This window comes from Mauremys reevesii, linkage group 19, assembly GCF_016161935.1.
Source record: "Mauremys reevesii isolate NIE-2019 linkage group 19, ASM1616193v1, whole genome shotgun sequence".
Classification (NCBI taxonomy): domain Eukaryota; kingdom Metazoa; phylum Chordata; order Testudines; family Geoemydidae; genus Mauremys; species Mauremys reevesii.
The window spans coordinates 2169565-2187088 of NC_052641.1; the positions used below are offsets into that span (position 1 = coordinate 2169565).

Genomic DNA, 17524 nt, shown 5'->3' on the forward strand with positions numbered 1-17524 from the left:
GATATTCTATCCAGTTCTCCTCCCTCCCGCCCCACCAGCCCCCCTCCCTGTCCCTCTTCAGGGACCCCTCTCATGAGCAACTTCTAGTTCAGGAAGTGCGGTCCCTCCTCACAGTGGGAGCGGTGGAGGAAGTTCCTCAGGAGCTCAGGGGCAGAGGCTTCTACTCCCAGTATTTTCTAATACCAAAGGCAAAAGGGGGCCTCAGACCCATCTTGGACTTGCGGCGGCTGAACAAGTTTGTGAAAAAGCTCAAGTTTTGCATGGTCTCCCTGTCTTCAATCATTCCCTCCTTGGATCCAGGAGATTGGTATGCCGCCCTCGACTTAAAGGACACATATTTCCATATTGCCATAATCCCCCGACACCGTTGGTACCTCAGGTTTGTCATGGCCAACGCCCATCTGCAGTTCACAGTGCTCCCGTTTGGCCTATCGGCGGCACCACGGGTCTTCACGAAGTGCATGGCAGTCGTGGCGGCCTTTCTGCGCAGGCGGGGTATCCAGGTATTCCCCTACTTGGATGATTGGCTTATAAAGGGCCGCTCCAAGGAGCAGGTGGAAGCTCAGGTGCTTTTCATCTGGCGGACCTTCCTGAAGCTCGACCTCCTCTTAAACGAGGCCAAGTCCACCCTGTCTCCTACCCAAAGGATAGAATTTATAGGGGCGGTTCTGGACTCAACCCATGCCAAAGCGTATCTTCCGGAGTCCAGGTTCCGGTCCATGTCCGAAATCATTCTCGGTCTGCAATGCGCCCCGACCACCATGGCAAGAAACTGCCTCAAGTTGTTGGGCCACACGGTGGCGTGCACCTATGTGGTGAGCCATGCCAGACTCCAGCTTCGCCCACTACAATCCTGGTTGGCGACGGTATACCGCCCGGCCAGGGATCCCCTGGACTCAGTGGTGACTCTTCTCCAGGTGGTGCTGAGCTCTCTCCAATGGTGGCTCGACCCACAGAAGGTGTGCTTGGGTGTTCCCTTCGCCAACCCTCCCTCTCCCTGGTGACAGATGCCTCGGATCGGGGATGGGGAGCACACTTGGGGGATCTCAGGACACAGGGCTTGTGGTTGCAGGAGGACCTCAAGTTACATATCAATGTCAGGGAGCTGAGAGCTGTTCACCTGACTTATCTTACCTTCCAATCCCACCTGGTGGGCAGATGTGTCTGTCCTCACGAACAACACGTCAGCGGTCTTCTATATCAACAAATGGGGGGGTACACGCTCCTCTCCCCTGTGCAGGGAAGCTCTCGTGCTGTGGGACTTCTGCGTTCAGAATGCTACCCACCTGACGGCGTTCTACCTCCCTGGGGGAACAGAACGGCCTGGCGGATGCCCTCAGCCGCTCTTTCCAGGGTCACGAGTGGTCCCTTCGTCAGGATGTAGTGCGCTCAATCTTCCGGCTCTGGGGTTGTCCCCAGTTAGGCCCGTTTGCTTCAAAGGAAAACAGGAAGTGTCGGCAGTTTTGCTCCCTCCGGGGCCACAGCCCGGGGTCTCTGTCGGACGCCTTCCTCCTGTCGTGGAGGGAAGGGCTGCTCTACGCCTTTCCTCCAATCCCCTTGATACACAGGGTAATTCTCAAGATCCGCAGGGATCACGCCCATGTAATCCTGATAGCACCGGTGTGGCCGCGCCAACATTGGTACACGTCGCTTCTGCACATGTCCACCCGAGCGCCCCTGACGCTGCCCCTGCTGCCGGACCTGATCACGCAGGACCAGGGCTGCCTCCGCCACCCGAACTTGCAATCACTCCACCTCACAGCCTGGATGCTCCATGGTTGAACCCGGTGGAGATGCAGTGCTCCCAACAGGTCAGACAAGTGCTGCTCGGTAGTAGAAAACTGTCGACCAGGGCCACCTACCTGGCCAAATGGAAACACTTCTCCATCTGGTCCGGTCAGCGAGGGCAGGAGCCGTTGAGGGCCCCGATTCCCGTTATCTTAGACTATCTGCTCCACCTGAGACAGTTGGGCCTTTCCCTCTCCTCGGTTCGAGTTCACTTAGCGGCCATCTCGGCTTTCCACCGGGGAGAGAGGGGCACCTCGGTGTTCGCAAACCCGCTGGTTGTTCGTTTCCTCAAGGGCATGGACAGGCTGTTTCCGCATGTCCGTCAACCAGCTCCTACCTGGGACCTCAACCTGGTCCTCTCTGCCCTCACGGGGCCTCCCTTTGAGCCCCTGGCTTCATGCTCTCTGCTGTACCTGTCATACAAGGTTGTTTTCCTTGTAGCGATCACCTCGGCCAGGAGGGTATCGGCGCTCAGGGCGCTGACATCCAAACCCCCGTACACTGTCTTCTATAAGGACAAGGTCCAACCTAGACCTCTCCAAGGTCGTCTCCCAATTCCATATGGGACAAGATATCTTCCTACCGGTGTTTTATCCAAAGTCACACTCTTCCGGTAAGGAGCGGAGGCTGCATTCCCTGGATGTCCGCAGGGCCCTAGCCTTCTATGTTGAATGGACAAAGCCGTTTAGACGGTCGACCCAGTTCTTCATCGCAATGGCGGATAGAATGAAGGGGCTCCCGGTCTCCTCTCAGAGGATCTCTTCGTGGATCGTGGCCTGCATACGGGAATGCTATCTCATAGCTAAAGCCCCTATCCCTCTGGTTACGGCCCACTCTACCAGGGCGCAGGCCTCCTCCACGGCGTTCCTGGCTCAGATTCCGACTCAGGAGATTTGTAGAGCTGCCACGTGGTCCTCCATCCACACATTCACGTCACACTATGCCATCACGCAGCAGGCTAGGGATGATGCCGCCTTCGGTCGTGCAGTGCTTCAGTCGGCAGTGACCTCCGACCCCACCACCTAAGGTTAGGCTTGTGAGTCACCTACTTTGAATGGACATGAACAACCACTCGAAGAAAAAACGGTTACCCACCTTTTAGTAACTGATGTTCTTTGAGATGTGTTGTTCATGTCCATTCCAATACCCACCCTCCTGCCCCTCAGTCTGAGGGGGTGGAGGGTCAGCGGGCCCCTTTATAGAGCGCCGTAGTGGTGCCACTCCAGGGGGCGCCAGGGTCGACGCTACAGGCTCTGCTAGGGGAAAATCTTTCGGCTGGCGTGCACGCAGCGTGCGCACACCTACTTTGAGTGGACATGAACAACACATCTCGAAGAACAACAGTTACTAAAAGGTGGGTAACCGTTTTTTGTGTGGTTTTCAATTATATTAGTGCGAACGGGATTCTGCATGCTGCTTTGGTTTAAATTCTGTGATACCTTTCTGATGTAGCAGAACAGATAACAAAAACTAAAACAATAACAATTCATGTAGACAGGTTTTGTATGCCAGTAAAGTCTTCTGCAGTGTGCAGAGTATAAAAACGCGTCTCTGCCTCAAGGAGCTTACAGTCTGAAATAAACCAACTGAAAGGGAGCTCAGTCGGGTAAAACTCATTTTACAGCTCTTAATATATATACTGGGCCACATTCCTCCTTGCATAGCTCCATTAGTTTTATAGAGCTATCTGTGGTATAAATTTGATCCACTGCATGAAAGCAGTGGCTGGGAGGACAAAGCTCTGATCTGCAATTAGTATAAATAGCAGGTAACTGTAATTCTAGTTTTTTGTTACTGCTTTTGCAATGTCACTACTAATAGAAATCTCAAATACTTGGCCAGTGCATGAAATCATATGGCTGGGCTATGCTCTAGTATTGGTTCTAATACCAAAGGTTTAAGCCCAGCTTGTATCCTTCATTGTGCTGGAGACCTGAATGCCAAACAGCATTCTACCATATCTACAGTTGGGCTTGAACCCAGGCAAAGGCTACAGCTTCACACCATGCACAGGTTCTCCCACCAGAAGAGGAGGCTGAGGTTTGAGTCAAGCCACCCACCCACACAGTTTGTTCTCTTCTCTCTGCACAACTGCCTTATTCCCCCAGTTCAACTATTTTCCTGTAGCCTGTTTGCTTTGCTAGGGAATGTTCAAATTCCAGCTGTCTGCCTGGTGACCTAAAACCAGCCAGTTGTTGATTGTATATAGTCAAAAATGAAAGGTGTTTGCAAGTTGCATTTGACAAATCTGTGGTCAGGTTGTTGTTTTAATTGTTCAGTAAATGTTTTTTCTCTCATCTCTGCAGAGAGCAGAGCTACCAAGGAATGGTGGGGAGGTTTACATAGAACTGATTAGTTAATTATTTTTTTGGATGTATTTGCTGAGCACAGACACCCACTAATTCATAGTATGGATTGTTCTCTCCCAGGCAGGGTGACAAGTCAGACTGCACATACATTGTGCTGAATGGTCGACTTCGTTCTGTCATTAGGATGGATGATGGGAAAAAACAACTGACTGGTGAATATGGGCGAGGAGACCTAATTGGGGTGGTAAGAACCAGCTTCAGAATTTACTTGCTGAACTTTATATAAAACTCTGGCTTTTTAAACAAAACAAATAGAAATATGTTAATAGGTCTGATCGTAACAACTTGCTGGTCTTGGCTTGTGAAAGTGAGGCTGTCAGCTATTTGAAAGGGAGGAAGCTGCTGCTACCAGAAAGCTCTGCGGCAGGATAGTGCATGTGTAGACTGTTCAGATTCTTTTCAGTTTGTTACTATTCTGTTTTGTTTCTGACACATGTGCACTGTGCAGATTTCTTTAAATCAGTATAATTTGGAATTGAAAGAGCTGGTTTGAGGTTAGCTTATATCCACGTCAGACGACTTTCTCTCCCACATGCCTCTGTTCATTGCTTGTTCTTAGTACCCAGGTTAAAATATGAAAAGGACATCCGGCTTTACACCAGGGTAATGCAGGCACTTTGCCTGTCTTAAACCTAAACCAAGGGGACCTCTGAAATGCTGAGGCTTCAGTTCAAACCCTCTCCTGTTTGTTCTGGCTGTTGAGTTCAGTTCTGCCTATAAATAGATGTGCTACTGCAACATACCATCAGGAGGAGTGTCAAGTGTGAGCTCCCTTGAGACACAGAACGATCAAATGATATTACATCATCTTATTTTACACTAGTTAAAGGCAACATCTTATTTTGCACTAGTGGTGGCATGGAGACAGCAGGTTAATGAAAATGATCTAGTGGGTATTGGGACTACAGGTGGAAAACTCTTGTTATAAAGTATAGCATAGTGAGGAGGTGTGGCCTCCCTCAGGTGGATGCAGAGGGAATGTGGCAAGCTGCCTGGTGGGCGGAGCCAGGATGACCACGCCCTGCAGCAGCTCAGTTGAGAAGGAATTGCTAAGGGAGACAGACGCGTCTTTCCTGTTGCTGGAGGGGACGCATAACTTGCATATTTTGTTTAATGCCTTTATTTGGATAATCTCAAAAGACTTTTAAAACATGAAGCATCAGAGATAGGTAAATATGATCCCCATTTTACAGAAGGATAATTTGAAACATAGAGGGGATATGGCTTGCCTAGGTTGCTAGTTAGTGGTATGGGTGCAGGCTCCCAGCCTACTACTACGTCCAGTAGACCAAACTCATGACCACTCAAAATTTGAGCCATTCGCTAAATTGACAGAATGATAAGTGCTGTGGAACGATGCTGATTCAGGAGGATATGAACAGATGAGAAACTGACAAATTTGTCAACCCTAAGTTAGGACTTGTATAGGCTGAGTACGTCACTCATATGAAAGAAACACTTAACCAGCTCACTGGGTCTCTTCGGAACGACACTGGCTGGCATTGATGGCATTTTGAAGGATCCTTCTTCATTAATGCAGTTCTGGCACTGCATCAACTGCTGCTGTTGAAGCTTGTCTCTCTCAAAAATTGAATGATCTGACTCCATGTGTTGATGAACTATGGTTTGACTGATTTATGAGCTCTCCTAATCTGTTTAGTGTGCATTTGTTCAAGAAGACATTTTTTAACAATTAGGACAATTAATTTAATTGCTATATGTTCATACTGTTACCTTATCAAGGTGTTATGAACCAAAGGGTAGGGTGGATCTATAGTAGCATCACAGGATGAAGTCTGCTTATCTCCCTCTGACATCAACCACGTGTTGTCCTCCAAGATGTAAGTTAAAATAATGGGGGTCTTGGTAAAACAAAGGAACTCTCACTTAAAATAATCTTTTATTGGTGACTTATGACTTTTTTAGTTTGGTCAAGACTTGACTTTTCTCAGGGGGAAAAATGTTTCAGATGGTGATAGTTTTTACACTTGCCATAATAATTTTGTTCATATATTGATGCAGTGTAACTCTTTCAAAATCCTTCCATCTGAAAATAGGTAGCTTTGTTTCCTTCTTTTGGCTGTGGACATCTGGTAAACTGACCACAGCCTCAGAGTTTGGTGTCCAGTTTAGGACAGTTCTAAAAAGAACACTATTTCAAAGTTTTTGCAGTCCACAGAGGCTGAGCAAAATGATTTGATGCCTTAAGCACAGTGTGTTTTTGTTTGTTTGTTTTTAATTTACTGAAATAGAAAGAAACAATAGGTATGAAGAACCCAGAAGAGTTTTTTAAGAGACTTAACTATTTTGAAGCCAGTGAATTTTTAATCCTAAAAGCTGTGAATACTTTTTTAACCTGCTGTGAAAATAGGGTTGAATGCCAAGGTTTGTAGAAGTCTTGGAAAAGTATTTGAAAAAACTGTTGTGACACTTGACGGTTTGAGCAAGTTGTGCCATGTAAATGCAAATTTAGTCTAGTCCAGTGTTCACAAAAATAACAAAACCAGCACTAAAGCGAGATAACATGCTCATGTCTATGAAGATGAGTTTAGTAGCATTTTAAAAATTGTGGTGGCTGGCCTGGCCTGGTGGTTTATCGGGGAAACAACCTCTGGACATCAGAATCGTTGTCTTATATGTTAGGTCAGAAGGGGATGGGAGCAATATGGAAGAGCAGCATATATCTTAAAAGTGGGCTGTGTCTGCCTTTTCTCTTGGAAGGAAGGAAGCTGTAGGGAGACCGAAGAAGTGATGAAATAGAAACAACGTGCAGAACAACCCCCAAACTGGAAAAACCTGCCCAAGAACAATCTTTTACTTCTCTCTCATAATGTGGACAGATACTGTAGACTTACTTCATAATTCAGTTTCTTAGAGTATGGTGACAGGTTTCAGTGGTAGCCGTGTTAGTCTGTATCAGCAAAAAAAACTAGGAGTCTTTGTGGCACCTTAAAGACTAACAAATTTATTTGGGCATAAGCTTTCGTGGGCTAGAACCCACTTCATCAGATGTATGAAGTAAAAATTACAGGAGCAGATATAAATACATGAAAAGATGTGGGGTGCCATGGGCCACTCTCTTACCACTTCAAAAGTTATTTCTCCTCTCTTGGTATCCTGCTGTTAATTGATTAATCTTGTTAGACTGACTTAACACTTGGTAAAGCAACCCACGTCCTTTCATGAATTTATACCTGCTCCTGTATCTTTTACTTCATACTCCTCATTTTTTTTCTTAGAGTAGTGTCCCTACATGTGCTCCACTCTAGGTATGCAAGTGCCTCCTGCACCCTGGATCAGAGATTTCTCATAGCAGTGTCTCTTCGGCCCGCACATGCAAGTCCGTCAGTCTTGTGCTCCATGCCATTGTTATGTAGCACCAGCCTGGGCAAACCACCCTTCATTTCCTTCTCAACTGCCTCAGCCTGAGATGTAGCTCCGGTGGTTGTCCTGTTGAATTTTCTTCAACTTTATCCTCTTTTCTTATTAATAGTCATAGTATTAGTGTTGGTGTTAGTTTCAGTAGTTAGTAAATAGTAGTAGTATAGCTTTTTATCTTATCTTTTTGGGAATTTTTTTTATTTTATTTTTTCTCATATTGTATTTAGATAGATACTAGTTAGTTAGCTCTTTACTGGGAGATTATGCCCAGTTCTGGCTTCAAATGTCTGTTGTGCCGGGAGGTGATCCCACTTCAGCTGCATCCAATGCCTAGGGAATTGCACTTTGCCCAGAAGTGCAACTTTTGTGTGGTGCTGAAATCAAGAGTCAGAAAAAACAGAGAAATAAAGTTCTGTCTCCTCATGATGGAGAGCTCTCTATGCCTGGCTTCTGACCCAGGACCCAAGGGACCCTCCTCTGTACGGCAGTCTGTGTGAAAGTCTATTTAACCCTGTGGGAGACCCCTCCATTTTTTCTTCAGCTGGCTAAAAAGGGAGCCTCTTCACCCCCCAGGATACTCCACTGTGATGGGTTGGATCACAGAAACCCCCCTGGGAGCTGCCAACTGATGTGCCAAGACTACCTTTGCTCCTGTTTTCCCTGCCAGCTCAGGACTCCAGCACCCTGTCTTGCTGAGCCAGACACTCCCATCTGCTCCAACAAAGACCCAGGGTCTGAATTACTTGCCCCAAAACTGCAGGGTTACCTGAAAGCAGCTAACAGAAGTGGGTCTAAACCCAAATAAATCCATTTACCCTGTATAAGCTTTATACAGGGTAAACTCATAAATTATTCGCCCTCTATAAGATTGATAGAGAGAGATGCCCAGTCGTTTGCTCCCCCAGGTATTAATACATACTCTGAGTTAACTAATACATAAAAAGTGATTTTATTAAATACAGAAAGTAGAATTTAAGTGGTTCCAAGTAGTAACAGACAGAACAAAGTAAGTCACCAAGCAAAATAAAATGCGCAAATCTATGTCTAATCAAACTGAATGCAGATAAGATCCTCACCGGTTCCAGAATGCTCCCTTTTACAGACTAATCTTCTTTTAGCCTGGGTCCAGCAATCACTCATACCCCTTCGTTCCAGTTTCTTCCAAGTATCCTGGGGAGTGGAGAGGCTCCCTCTTTAGCCAGCTGAAGACAAATGATGCCTTGCCGGTCTGAGTGCCCTTAGGTGCCTCCTCCTATAACTTATGCACCTCCTCCCTGGTCATATTGAGACCCTGGGGCAGCTTACTGTGAACAGTTTTCCAGAGTCTTCAGCACCACCTGCCATAGAGAAGGGCAACCTGCAGCACTGCTCCCTCCAGGAGACATGGCCCTCAAGAGGAATCCTTTGAGGAGCAGGAAGCTAGAGCTGATGAAGAGGTTTCTCCTATAGCCAACATCTCTTTATCTCTGTATGAAGCAGTCATTCCTCCTCCTCCATGTCTGATGTATGATTTTAAGCACTTCCAGGATCTGATCAAGAGAGTTGCAAACTCCTTGAAGAGTCCTCTTGAGGTGAAAGAGTGTCATCATAAGCTGCTTGATAGCCTCCACCCACCCTCATCAGTCCACATCACCCTGCCTGTTAATGAGGCTCTGCTGGACCCAGTGAAGATCATCTGGCGCACCCCCACTTCTATTCTGTATACATGCAAGAGGGCAGATAAGAAGTATTATTTCCCAGCAAAGGATTCAAAATTTTTGTTTTCCCATCTCTCACTTAACTCCTTGGTAGTTGATGCAGTTAATGAATGTGGAAGACAGCACCATGCTAAAACCACACCTCAATAAAGAGACCATAAGCATCTGGATTTACTGAGGAGGAAATCTTATTCCTCAGCTTCCTTACAATTTAGTATTTGCTAATTATCAGGCGTTAATGGCAAAGTACAATCACATGAATTGAGGAAAGCTGGCTGTATTTTAAAGAAACCTTATTGAGGTTGCAGGAACAAACCATCCCGATGTGTAGGAAGAAAAGTAAATATGGCAGGCGACCAGCTTGGCTTAACAGTGAAATCCTTGCTCGTCTTAAACACAAAAAAACAACTTACACGAAGTGGAAGATTGGACAAATAACCAGGGAGGAGTATAAAAGTATTGCTCAGGCATGCAGGTGTGAAATTAGGAAGGCCAAATCACACTTGGAGTTGCAGCTAGCCGGAGATGTTAGGAGTAACAAGAAGGGTTTCTTTAGGTTAGCAACAGGAAGAAAGTCAAGGAAAGTGTGGGCCCCTTGCTGAATGAGGGAGGGAACCTAGTGACGGAGGATGTGGAGAAAGCTAGTGTACTCAATGCTTTTTTTGCCTCTGTCTTCACAGACAAGGTCAGCTCCCAGACAGCTGCACTCTGCAGCACGGTATGGGGAGGAGGTGACCAGCTCTCTGTGGAGAAAGAAGTAGTTCGGGACTATTTAGGAAAGCTGGACGAGCACAAGTCCATGGGGCCGGATGCGCTGCATCCGAGGGTGCTAAAGGAGTTGGCCGATGAGATTGCAGAGCCATTGGCCATTATCTTTGAAAAATCATGGCGATCGGGGGAGGTCCCGGACAACTGGAAAAAAGCTAATGTAGTGCCCATCTTTAAAAAAGGGAAGAAGGAAGATCCAGGGAACTACAGGCCAGTCAGTCTCACCTCAGTCCCTGGAAAAATCATGGAACAGGTCCTCAAGGAATCAATTCTGAACCACTTAAAGGAGGGGAAAGTGATCAGGAACAGTCAGCATGGATTCACCAAGGGCAAGTCATGCCTGACTAACCTAATTGCCTTCTATGATGAGATAACCGGCTCTGTGGATGAGGGGAAAGCAGTGGATGTGCTATTTCTGGACTTTAGCAAAGGTTTTGATACAGTCTCCCACAGTATTCTTGCCAGCAAGTTAAAGAAGTATGGGCTGGATGAATGGACGGTAAGGTGGATAGAAAACTGGCTAGATGGTTGGGCTCAATGGGTAGTGATCAATGGTTCCATGTCTAGTTGGCAGCCGGTATCAAGTGGGGTGCCCCAAGGGTCGGTGCTGAGAAGTTGCTCCCCAGGTGTTATGGACTTAAATTCCTCAATCACATCATTTTAATTAACTGACAAAGCCAATTCTTGTTCAATGTACAAAATGTACAAAATCATGAGTGAGTCAAGGCGCTGTTGGGACATTGTACTTCTTAGTTTGTTTTTCACATGTGCTAGTTTCGAAAAGGCTCTTTCACATGAACAGCTTGTAACAGGTAAGACTGGAAAGGATTGAATAGATTTGTAAAAGGCCTGGAACATGGAAGACCAATCTGATTCCTTTAGCCAATCAAGCCACTCTCTGGTGGTGTTCATAGTGCTACCTTTAGGAACAGATCCGTCATAACCCTGAAGCAATCCGACTTCAGCTTCCAACTCATCCAAGAACACTTTAAATTTGTTGGCAATGATTCTCATATCGTCCCTGCCAATGTCTAAGTTCAGCAGTTTTCCCATTGCAGTCACAATTTTACAAGTCTTCTGTTCAAATCGCTGGTCAATGCTGGTAATCACTGAGTTTAAGAGTGGGTAAAATGAAGTTATTCTCTCCTGCTCCTCTTTTGTAACAAAGTGACGCTGGGACTCAAACGCGTCATCAGTACGAGTGGACGTTTTTCTCTTCTTAACTGGGGGAATCGATATACCATGTTCTACACACACTTTCACACTGTCATTAAAAATAGATTGAAAATATTCTGGGCCACTTCTCATTGCAGCCAAAGAGTTATGCAAGCTTTTCACCCCTGTCATTGCAGTAAGTAAGTTGAGATCTGGAGCTTGAAGGGCCTTACTCACTTTTACCACCATTTGGAGAATAGGGTGCATCATGTGAAGGGCAAAGATGAACTTGAATGAATTTAGTTCATGGATAAGGCCCCTGGCTTTTATTTTAGCATCAGCAAGGCGAGTTGTTTCTATAATCTCTTCTAAAGCTTGTAAAATGATGGAGTAGTTTTGTTTTACAGCAGCCACTGCTTCTGCTCTGCATGCCCATCTTATGTTTGACAGTGACTTCAAAGTCTTCAACTGGGATCCTACTTCTTGTGAAATCTTCTCCATTACTGCATGTCGCATTGGACTCCCCTCCATGAAGGCATAAAGAGTCTGAACAACACCAAAAAAATCAGACGGTTCTGTTTTATTTACTTGAAGTGCATGATCTACTAGGACGAAGGTCAAACAATGCGCATAGCAGTGTACATAGAGTATTTCACTGTTTTTCTTTACATTTCATTTGAACTCCCCCAGTACATCCAGACATAGTAGATACACCATCAAAACAGACAGACATCACTGATGACCAGTCAATTTTAAGAATGCCGAGGACGTCATTTAACTGGTCAAAAATAGACTGAGAATCAACTGTTAATAGTCTCTGAACAGACACAAAATGTTCAACTGGACTATGTTTTTCATTGTCAAAATACCGCACCACAGTGGACATCTTTTCATGCTGTCCACAGTCAGTAGTGTCGTCTGCAATTATTGAGACCATTCTTCCATTTAGTGAAGACACAATCTTTTGTTGCACAACATTGTGCAAGACCACAATTAAATCATATTGGATGAGATTACTCAGATAGGTAGCATTTTGAGGAGATTGTTGCACATGCTTTGCCATTATGGGATCATATTTTTGGAGCATATTGACAAGATTTAGAAATAAACCATTCTCAAAAATGTCAGCTTTTTCATTGTGACCCCTGAATGGTCTCCCACCTTTCGTCAAACACAGAACAATGTCAATCAGTCGCTCCATTACACTTCTTCTTGTTTAGACAGATAAGCCTGCTTGCCCTCATCCAACAATACATCAATAGGTTTCCCTTCATTAAAACTTGACCATGAAGAACAGCTCAACACATGAGATTTTGACAGTTGGTGGTTTTTAAAACTTTCGTTAGCCCTATGCCAGTTTGTGAATCCCTTATCAATAAATGCTGGATCCGTGTGACCTTTGTTTGCTGCATCATTAGAGGATGAAGCAATGGCAGTAAAAGCAAAATGCTGCATCCTTTGATGGGCTGTATTCTAACCACCTATACTTTTTCATACCAATCGGACTGAAAACTTCTTTGTTTATTCCCTATTTTACTTCTAGGAAACATGCTCAATCTAGGCTGATAAGGACCTCTAGATAATCGAGACCAGGATTCTAATCTATTTTTTGGAATATCACAGACCGGGTCATCAGATGGAATGTTTGATGGCTTTGAATAGGAACTACACTGACCTGAATAAGAGACAAAGTCTGTTTCTGTTGGTCATTACTCAGTTTATTGCATGCACTGGAACTGGTGGCAGCATTATCTTCTTGTAAGTTCTTAACCGAGGAGTCCGAGCTATTTGCACTACTAGCAGCACATTCATTATCATTCAGTTTGTCTGCTCCTTTTCTTACCTTAACAATGAACCGATCCATATTTTAAAATTAAAGGGGGGGTATCATACGATTGAATTATGCTTGTTATGCTATTTCAGTAGAGTACACGCAACAAAGATTACAAACACTGTAGACACTGCGCTGGGCACGCCTGATGCGGCTGCTTATATAGGTCAAAGAATTTTCTAGAATAGTAGTCGGAGAGGGAGGGGAGGACCAATGATAATGCGATGCTGCAGTAGTGGGGAGGCATGCAGCGAGCGAACGCAGGCTTTCCATACATTTCTACAACATCTATATTACGCAATTTGGCGCTTATTGCATAATACAACAATCCATACTTTATAACTAAAAGAGCGTATCATGCGATTAAATTAAAACGCAAAGCCACTTTTTTTTTTTGAGACATTAGGTTGTGCCTGGGCACACCCCATACGCACGCCTATGAATGGCAGATAGCTAAAAAGTGACAAGTTTTTAAATTGCTTCTATACCAATGCTTGAAGTCTGAGTAATAAGATGGGTGAACAAATGGGGATATTGGTATAATAGGCATAGAAGAAACTTGGTGGAACTAGGATAATTAATGGGATACAGTAATACCAAGAAAAAAGAACAGGAGTACTTGTGGCCCCTTGGAGACTAACAAATTTATTTGAGCATAAGCTTTCATGGGCTACAGCCCACTTCATCGGATGCATGCAGTGGAAAATACAGTAGGAAGATATATATACACACAGAGAACATGAAACAATGGGTGTTACCATACGCACTCTAATGAGAGTGATCAGTTAAGGTGAGCTATTACCAGCAGTAGATAGAAAAACATTTTGTAGTGGTAATCAAAATGGTCCATTTACAGCAGTTGAAAAGAAGTTGTGAGGAACAGTAGGGGGGGAAATAAACATGGGGAAATAGTTTTACTTTGTGTAATGACCCATCCACTCCCAGTCTTTATTCAAGCTTAATTTAATGGTGTCCATTTTGCAAATTAATTCCAATTCAATTCTCTCGTGGAATCTGTTTTTGAAGTTTTTTTGTTGTAATATTGCGACTTTTAGGTCTGTAATCATGTGACCAGGGAGATTGAAGTGTTCTCCGACTGGTTTTTGAATGTTATTATTCTTGACGTCTGATTTGTGTCCATTTATTCTTTTACGTCGAGACTGTCCGGTTTGGCCAATGTACATGGCAGAGGGACATTGTTGGCACCATCATAGGACCTAATCACATCAGCCACACTATCAGAGGCTCGTTCACCTGCACATCTACCAATGTGATATATGCCATCATGTGCCATAGGGGATTTCAACTAACCCTTCCCGGTCTGTACTGGAAATACCTTACTGAAGGTTTCTTCCGAGTTTCATGTCAACCAGCCCAGTTACTTGCCTGTCTTCCACCCCACACTGCATCTAGATAACCAGGAGGCACTGCTACACACCCTTGATGTCAGGAGAGCCTTGGCCTTCTATCTGGATAGGACAAAGTCCTTCAGAAAGACCAATAGTCTGTTTCGTTAGCAGATAAAGCAAAAGGGTCTGCAGTCTCTAACCAGAGGCTTTCCAAGTGGATATCAACCTGCATTAACTCTTGCTACGAATCTTGCAGTATTCAATCACCTTCAAATATATGCGCTCATTCTACAAGTTCCATTGCCACTTCTATGGCCTTCCTCAAGAGCGTGCCCATTATTGAGATCTGTAAAGCTTGTACTCGGGCATCTATATGTACATTCACTGAACATGATGCTGTAACTCATGATTTTGCTTCTGATATGGTGTTCGGCTCAGCTGTACTTTCCTCAGTACTGGACTTGACTCCGAAGCCTCCTCTGCCTCTGTTTGGTAGTCACCTAGACTGTAGCACCTGTAGGAACACTGCTCAAAGAAGAAGTAATGGTTACTGATCCTGCGCAGTAACTGTGGGTTTTTTTGAATTGTGTGTCCCTATGCATGCTCCACTACCTGCCCTTCTTCCTCTTTGCTTTGGAGTTCTCTGTTGGGGAGTTTCGCAGTAGAGAAGGAAGTGAGGGCAGTTCGCCTGTGCAGTGTTATACACCAGCACGCGAGGCACAAGACAGACTGGCATGCAAGTGTAGGGCAAATGGACACTGCTATGAGAAATCTCTGATCAAGAGCGTAGGGGGCATAACCCCCGGTGTAGACAGCTGTGTCCGCACTATCAAGCCTAGGTTGACATAGCTACACCTGCATAGCCCCCTTGTGTAGACACAATGTAAGATGACAGAAGGAGCTTTTTGGCCAGTGTAATAATAGCACCTCTGCAAATGCTGACCGCACTCATCTGTTGGCAAAGCTGTGTCTGTGCTGGGGGTTTTGACTACATAGCTGTCACTAGGGGATGTTGTTTTTTTGCATCCCTAACTGACATAGCTACACTGGCGTAAGTTTTAAGTACAGTAGAACCCCGTTTAACCAAGCCTCCATTAACTGACACTCTGTATTAAGTGAACCACCAGCTGCCAGGGGCAGACGGTCTGAGCTCTGCCACCCATTCTCTGGTTTATCCTGATTTTTGGTTATCCAATTTGGGCCCCAGTCCCAGTTAGATCAGATAATCAGGGTTCTACTTTATAGACCAGACCTTTTTCTCTTTGACCCTCCCTTGTGCCCTGACAAATGCTCTTTGGACTGTGTTTATACTTGTTTTATGTGGCACCTGGCAGGTTTTGGGCACTCTGATAATGATGGTGCTCTAGAGGTATGTTGTGTAAGGAGATGCAGTAGCAAGCCGAGTGGCAGCATCCAGGACTCTGGTCCATTTTATTTATTTATTTAGTGTTTTATGTGTGGTCTAGAGGGGAATATTTAAATCCTGCAGCTGCAATACGTTCTTGCGAGGAAGCGCCCTTCTTAAACATGGTGCCAACTGGTTTCTGTTTCTCACTGACACTACTGAGAGTTATATGAGTGATGAAAAAGAGAATAAAAACATCACTTTGCCATATCGGTATTATCTCTCCTTTAAATCTCCTCCCTTTTTCTCTTTAAGCAGGCTTCATCTTGCTTTCACTGAAGTGTCTGACAAAACTGTTGATTTCAGTGGAGTAGGACTGAGCTTTTTGTCCTCTCCACTCTCCCTGTTGTTTTGTGCCACAACAGACTATGTGTTCCTAGGCTGTTAGTGCATTGCTCAAGCGTCTGAGGGAACTCTGCTGTTGTAAACTCTGTGTTTGCGTGGAAAGACACTATATAGACATTATCCACAGTAGTCCTCATTAATGGGGCTCAGGGGAGGGAGAAACCAATTCATATAAAAAGGTATTTAATTCAAAAAACAAAAAAACAAGCCACGTCCAAATGTTTCTATTGTAACTAATCCCATCATTCTCATATCTGCTTGTTACTCATGCTCATTGTTTTATCCAGTAGGTGGCAGTACTGTGTCTTAAACTAGATCTGTTCTTGCCTGTATAAAAGCCACTATTTTTTATAAACCAGAAATTGGTGGAGATTGGTGTGAGACTGAAAGATGCAGGATGAGGAAAATGAAGAGACTAAAAGAATCTCAGGATGGAATGAGTGGCCATGAGGGAAGATCCTGAAAAAATCCTGAAGGGGAGGGGAACACATGGAAGACGAGAAAAATAGCAAAAGAGATTAAATAATTGTACATGAATACAAACACTGTTTAGCTGGCCTTGGATCAGTAATTCAGACATGCAGTTTGGTAAGCTGGTACTGCTCAATTTAAACAAATCTGATCTGTTGGATAAATGTATTCCACATACATGCTGGCCCTGCACAGTATATAGGATATAGCATTGTGTGGGTTTAAAATATGTATTAAATCCTGCATGAAAACCAATGAATTTTCCTACATAGAAACTACCTTTCAAAACCCATTACATCTGCTGCTTATTTTGGCTACAATCCAGTGACGCACTTATGCTGGTGCTTAAAGCTTAGTTCTGTTTACTGGGCTATTCATAGACTTAAAGGTAAGCGGTTCTTACAGGCTTTGCTGGATCAGGGCTATTGTTACAAAAAAGAGAATTCAGACCAATTGAGCCAAATTATAGATAAGCCACTTGCCAAATTTTACTTTAGAAATGTGACAGTTGGAGGTCTGTCAACAGAAAAATGTAAAGAATGAATCCGTTCATCTTTATTTTTACACTCATGTAAACAGGGCAAAACAGATATTTTTCTTTCAAAAGACTGGAGTAAGAGCTTCTGTGCCAGGTGTGATCATGAAGTGAATTTATCTCCATTTAGCAGGTGAACTGTCAGGTGAGAAACATGGTTTTGTGGCCCTTGTTTGCTGCTTCATGATGCATAGAGCAGGTCTTAAAGGTGTCTCCCCCTCATCATCCTCCTGCCCCAAAAGTAGATTCAGTTAAATTAAACAAGTAAATAAAATCACTCTTCCAAATGTCTGTTGGTGTTTTATACAGGACGTTTAGATTTTTTTTTTAAAGGGGCCTTTTTTTTCCTGAATTCTGGAGCCAACTGGAGACCAAGTGTTATGATATAACTGGCAACAGAGGGAGGGAAGAGAATTTTTATTCAGACTGT

The 17524-nt window shown here is 44.5% G+C and overlaps 1 protein-coding gene across 8 annotated transcripts in view; it reads left to right on the forward strand.

The window, feature by feature from the left end:
* The window catches only part of PNPLA7 (patatin like phospholipase domain containing 7), a 363329-nt gene that overhangs the window by 155728 nt on the left and 190077 nt on the right, over window positions 1-17524 (forward strand). For all 8 annotated transcript variants that reach the window (XM_039506224.1, XM_039506218.1, XM_039506223.1 and 5 more), the window contains one exon: window positions 4218-4341. In XM_039506224.1, coding sequence (XP_039362158.1) covers window positions 4218-4341 — 124 coding nt within the window. The remainder of the gene's footprint in view (window positions 1-4217; window positions 4342-17524) is intronic.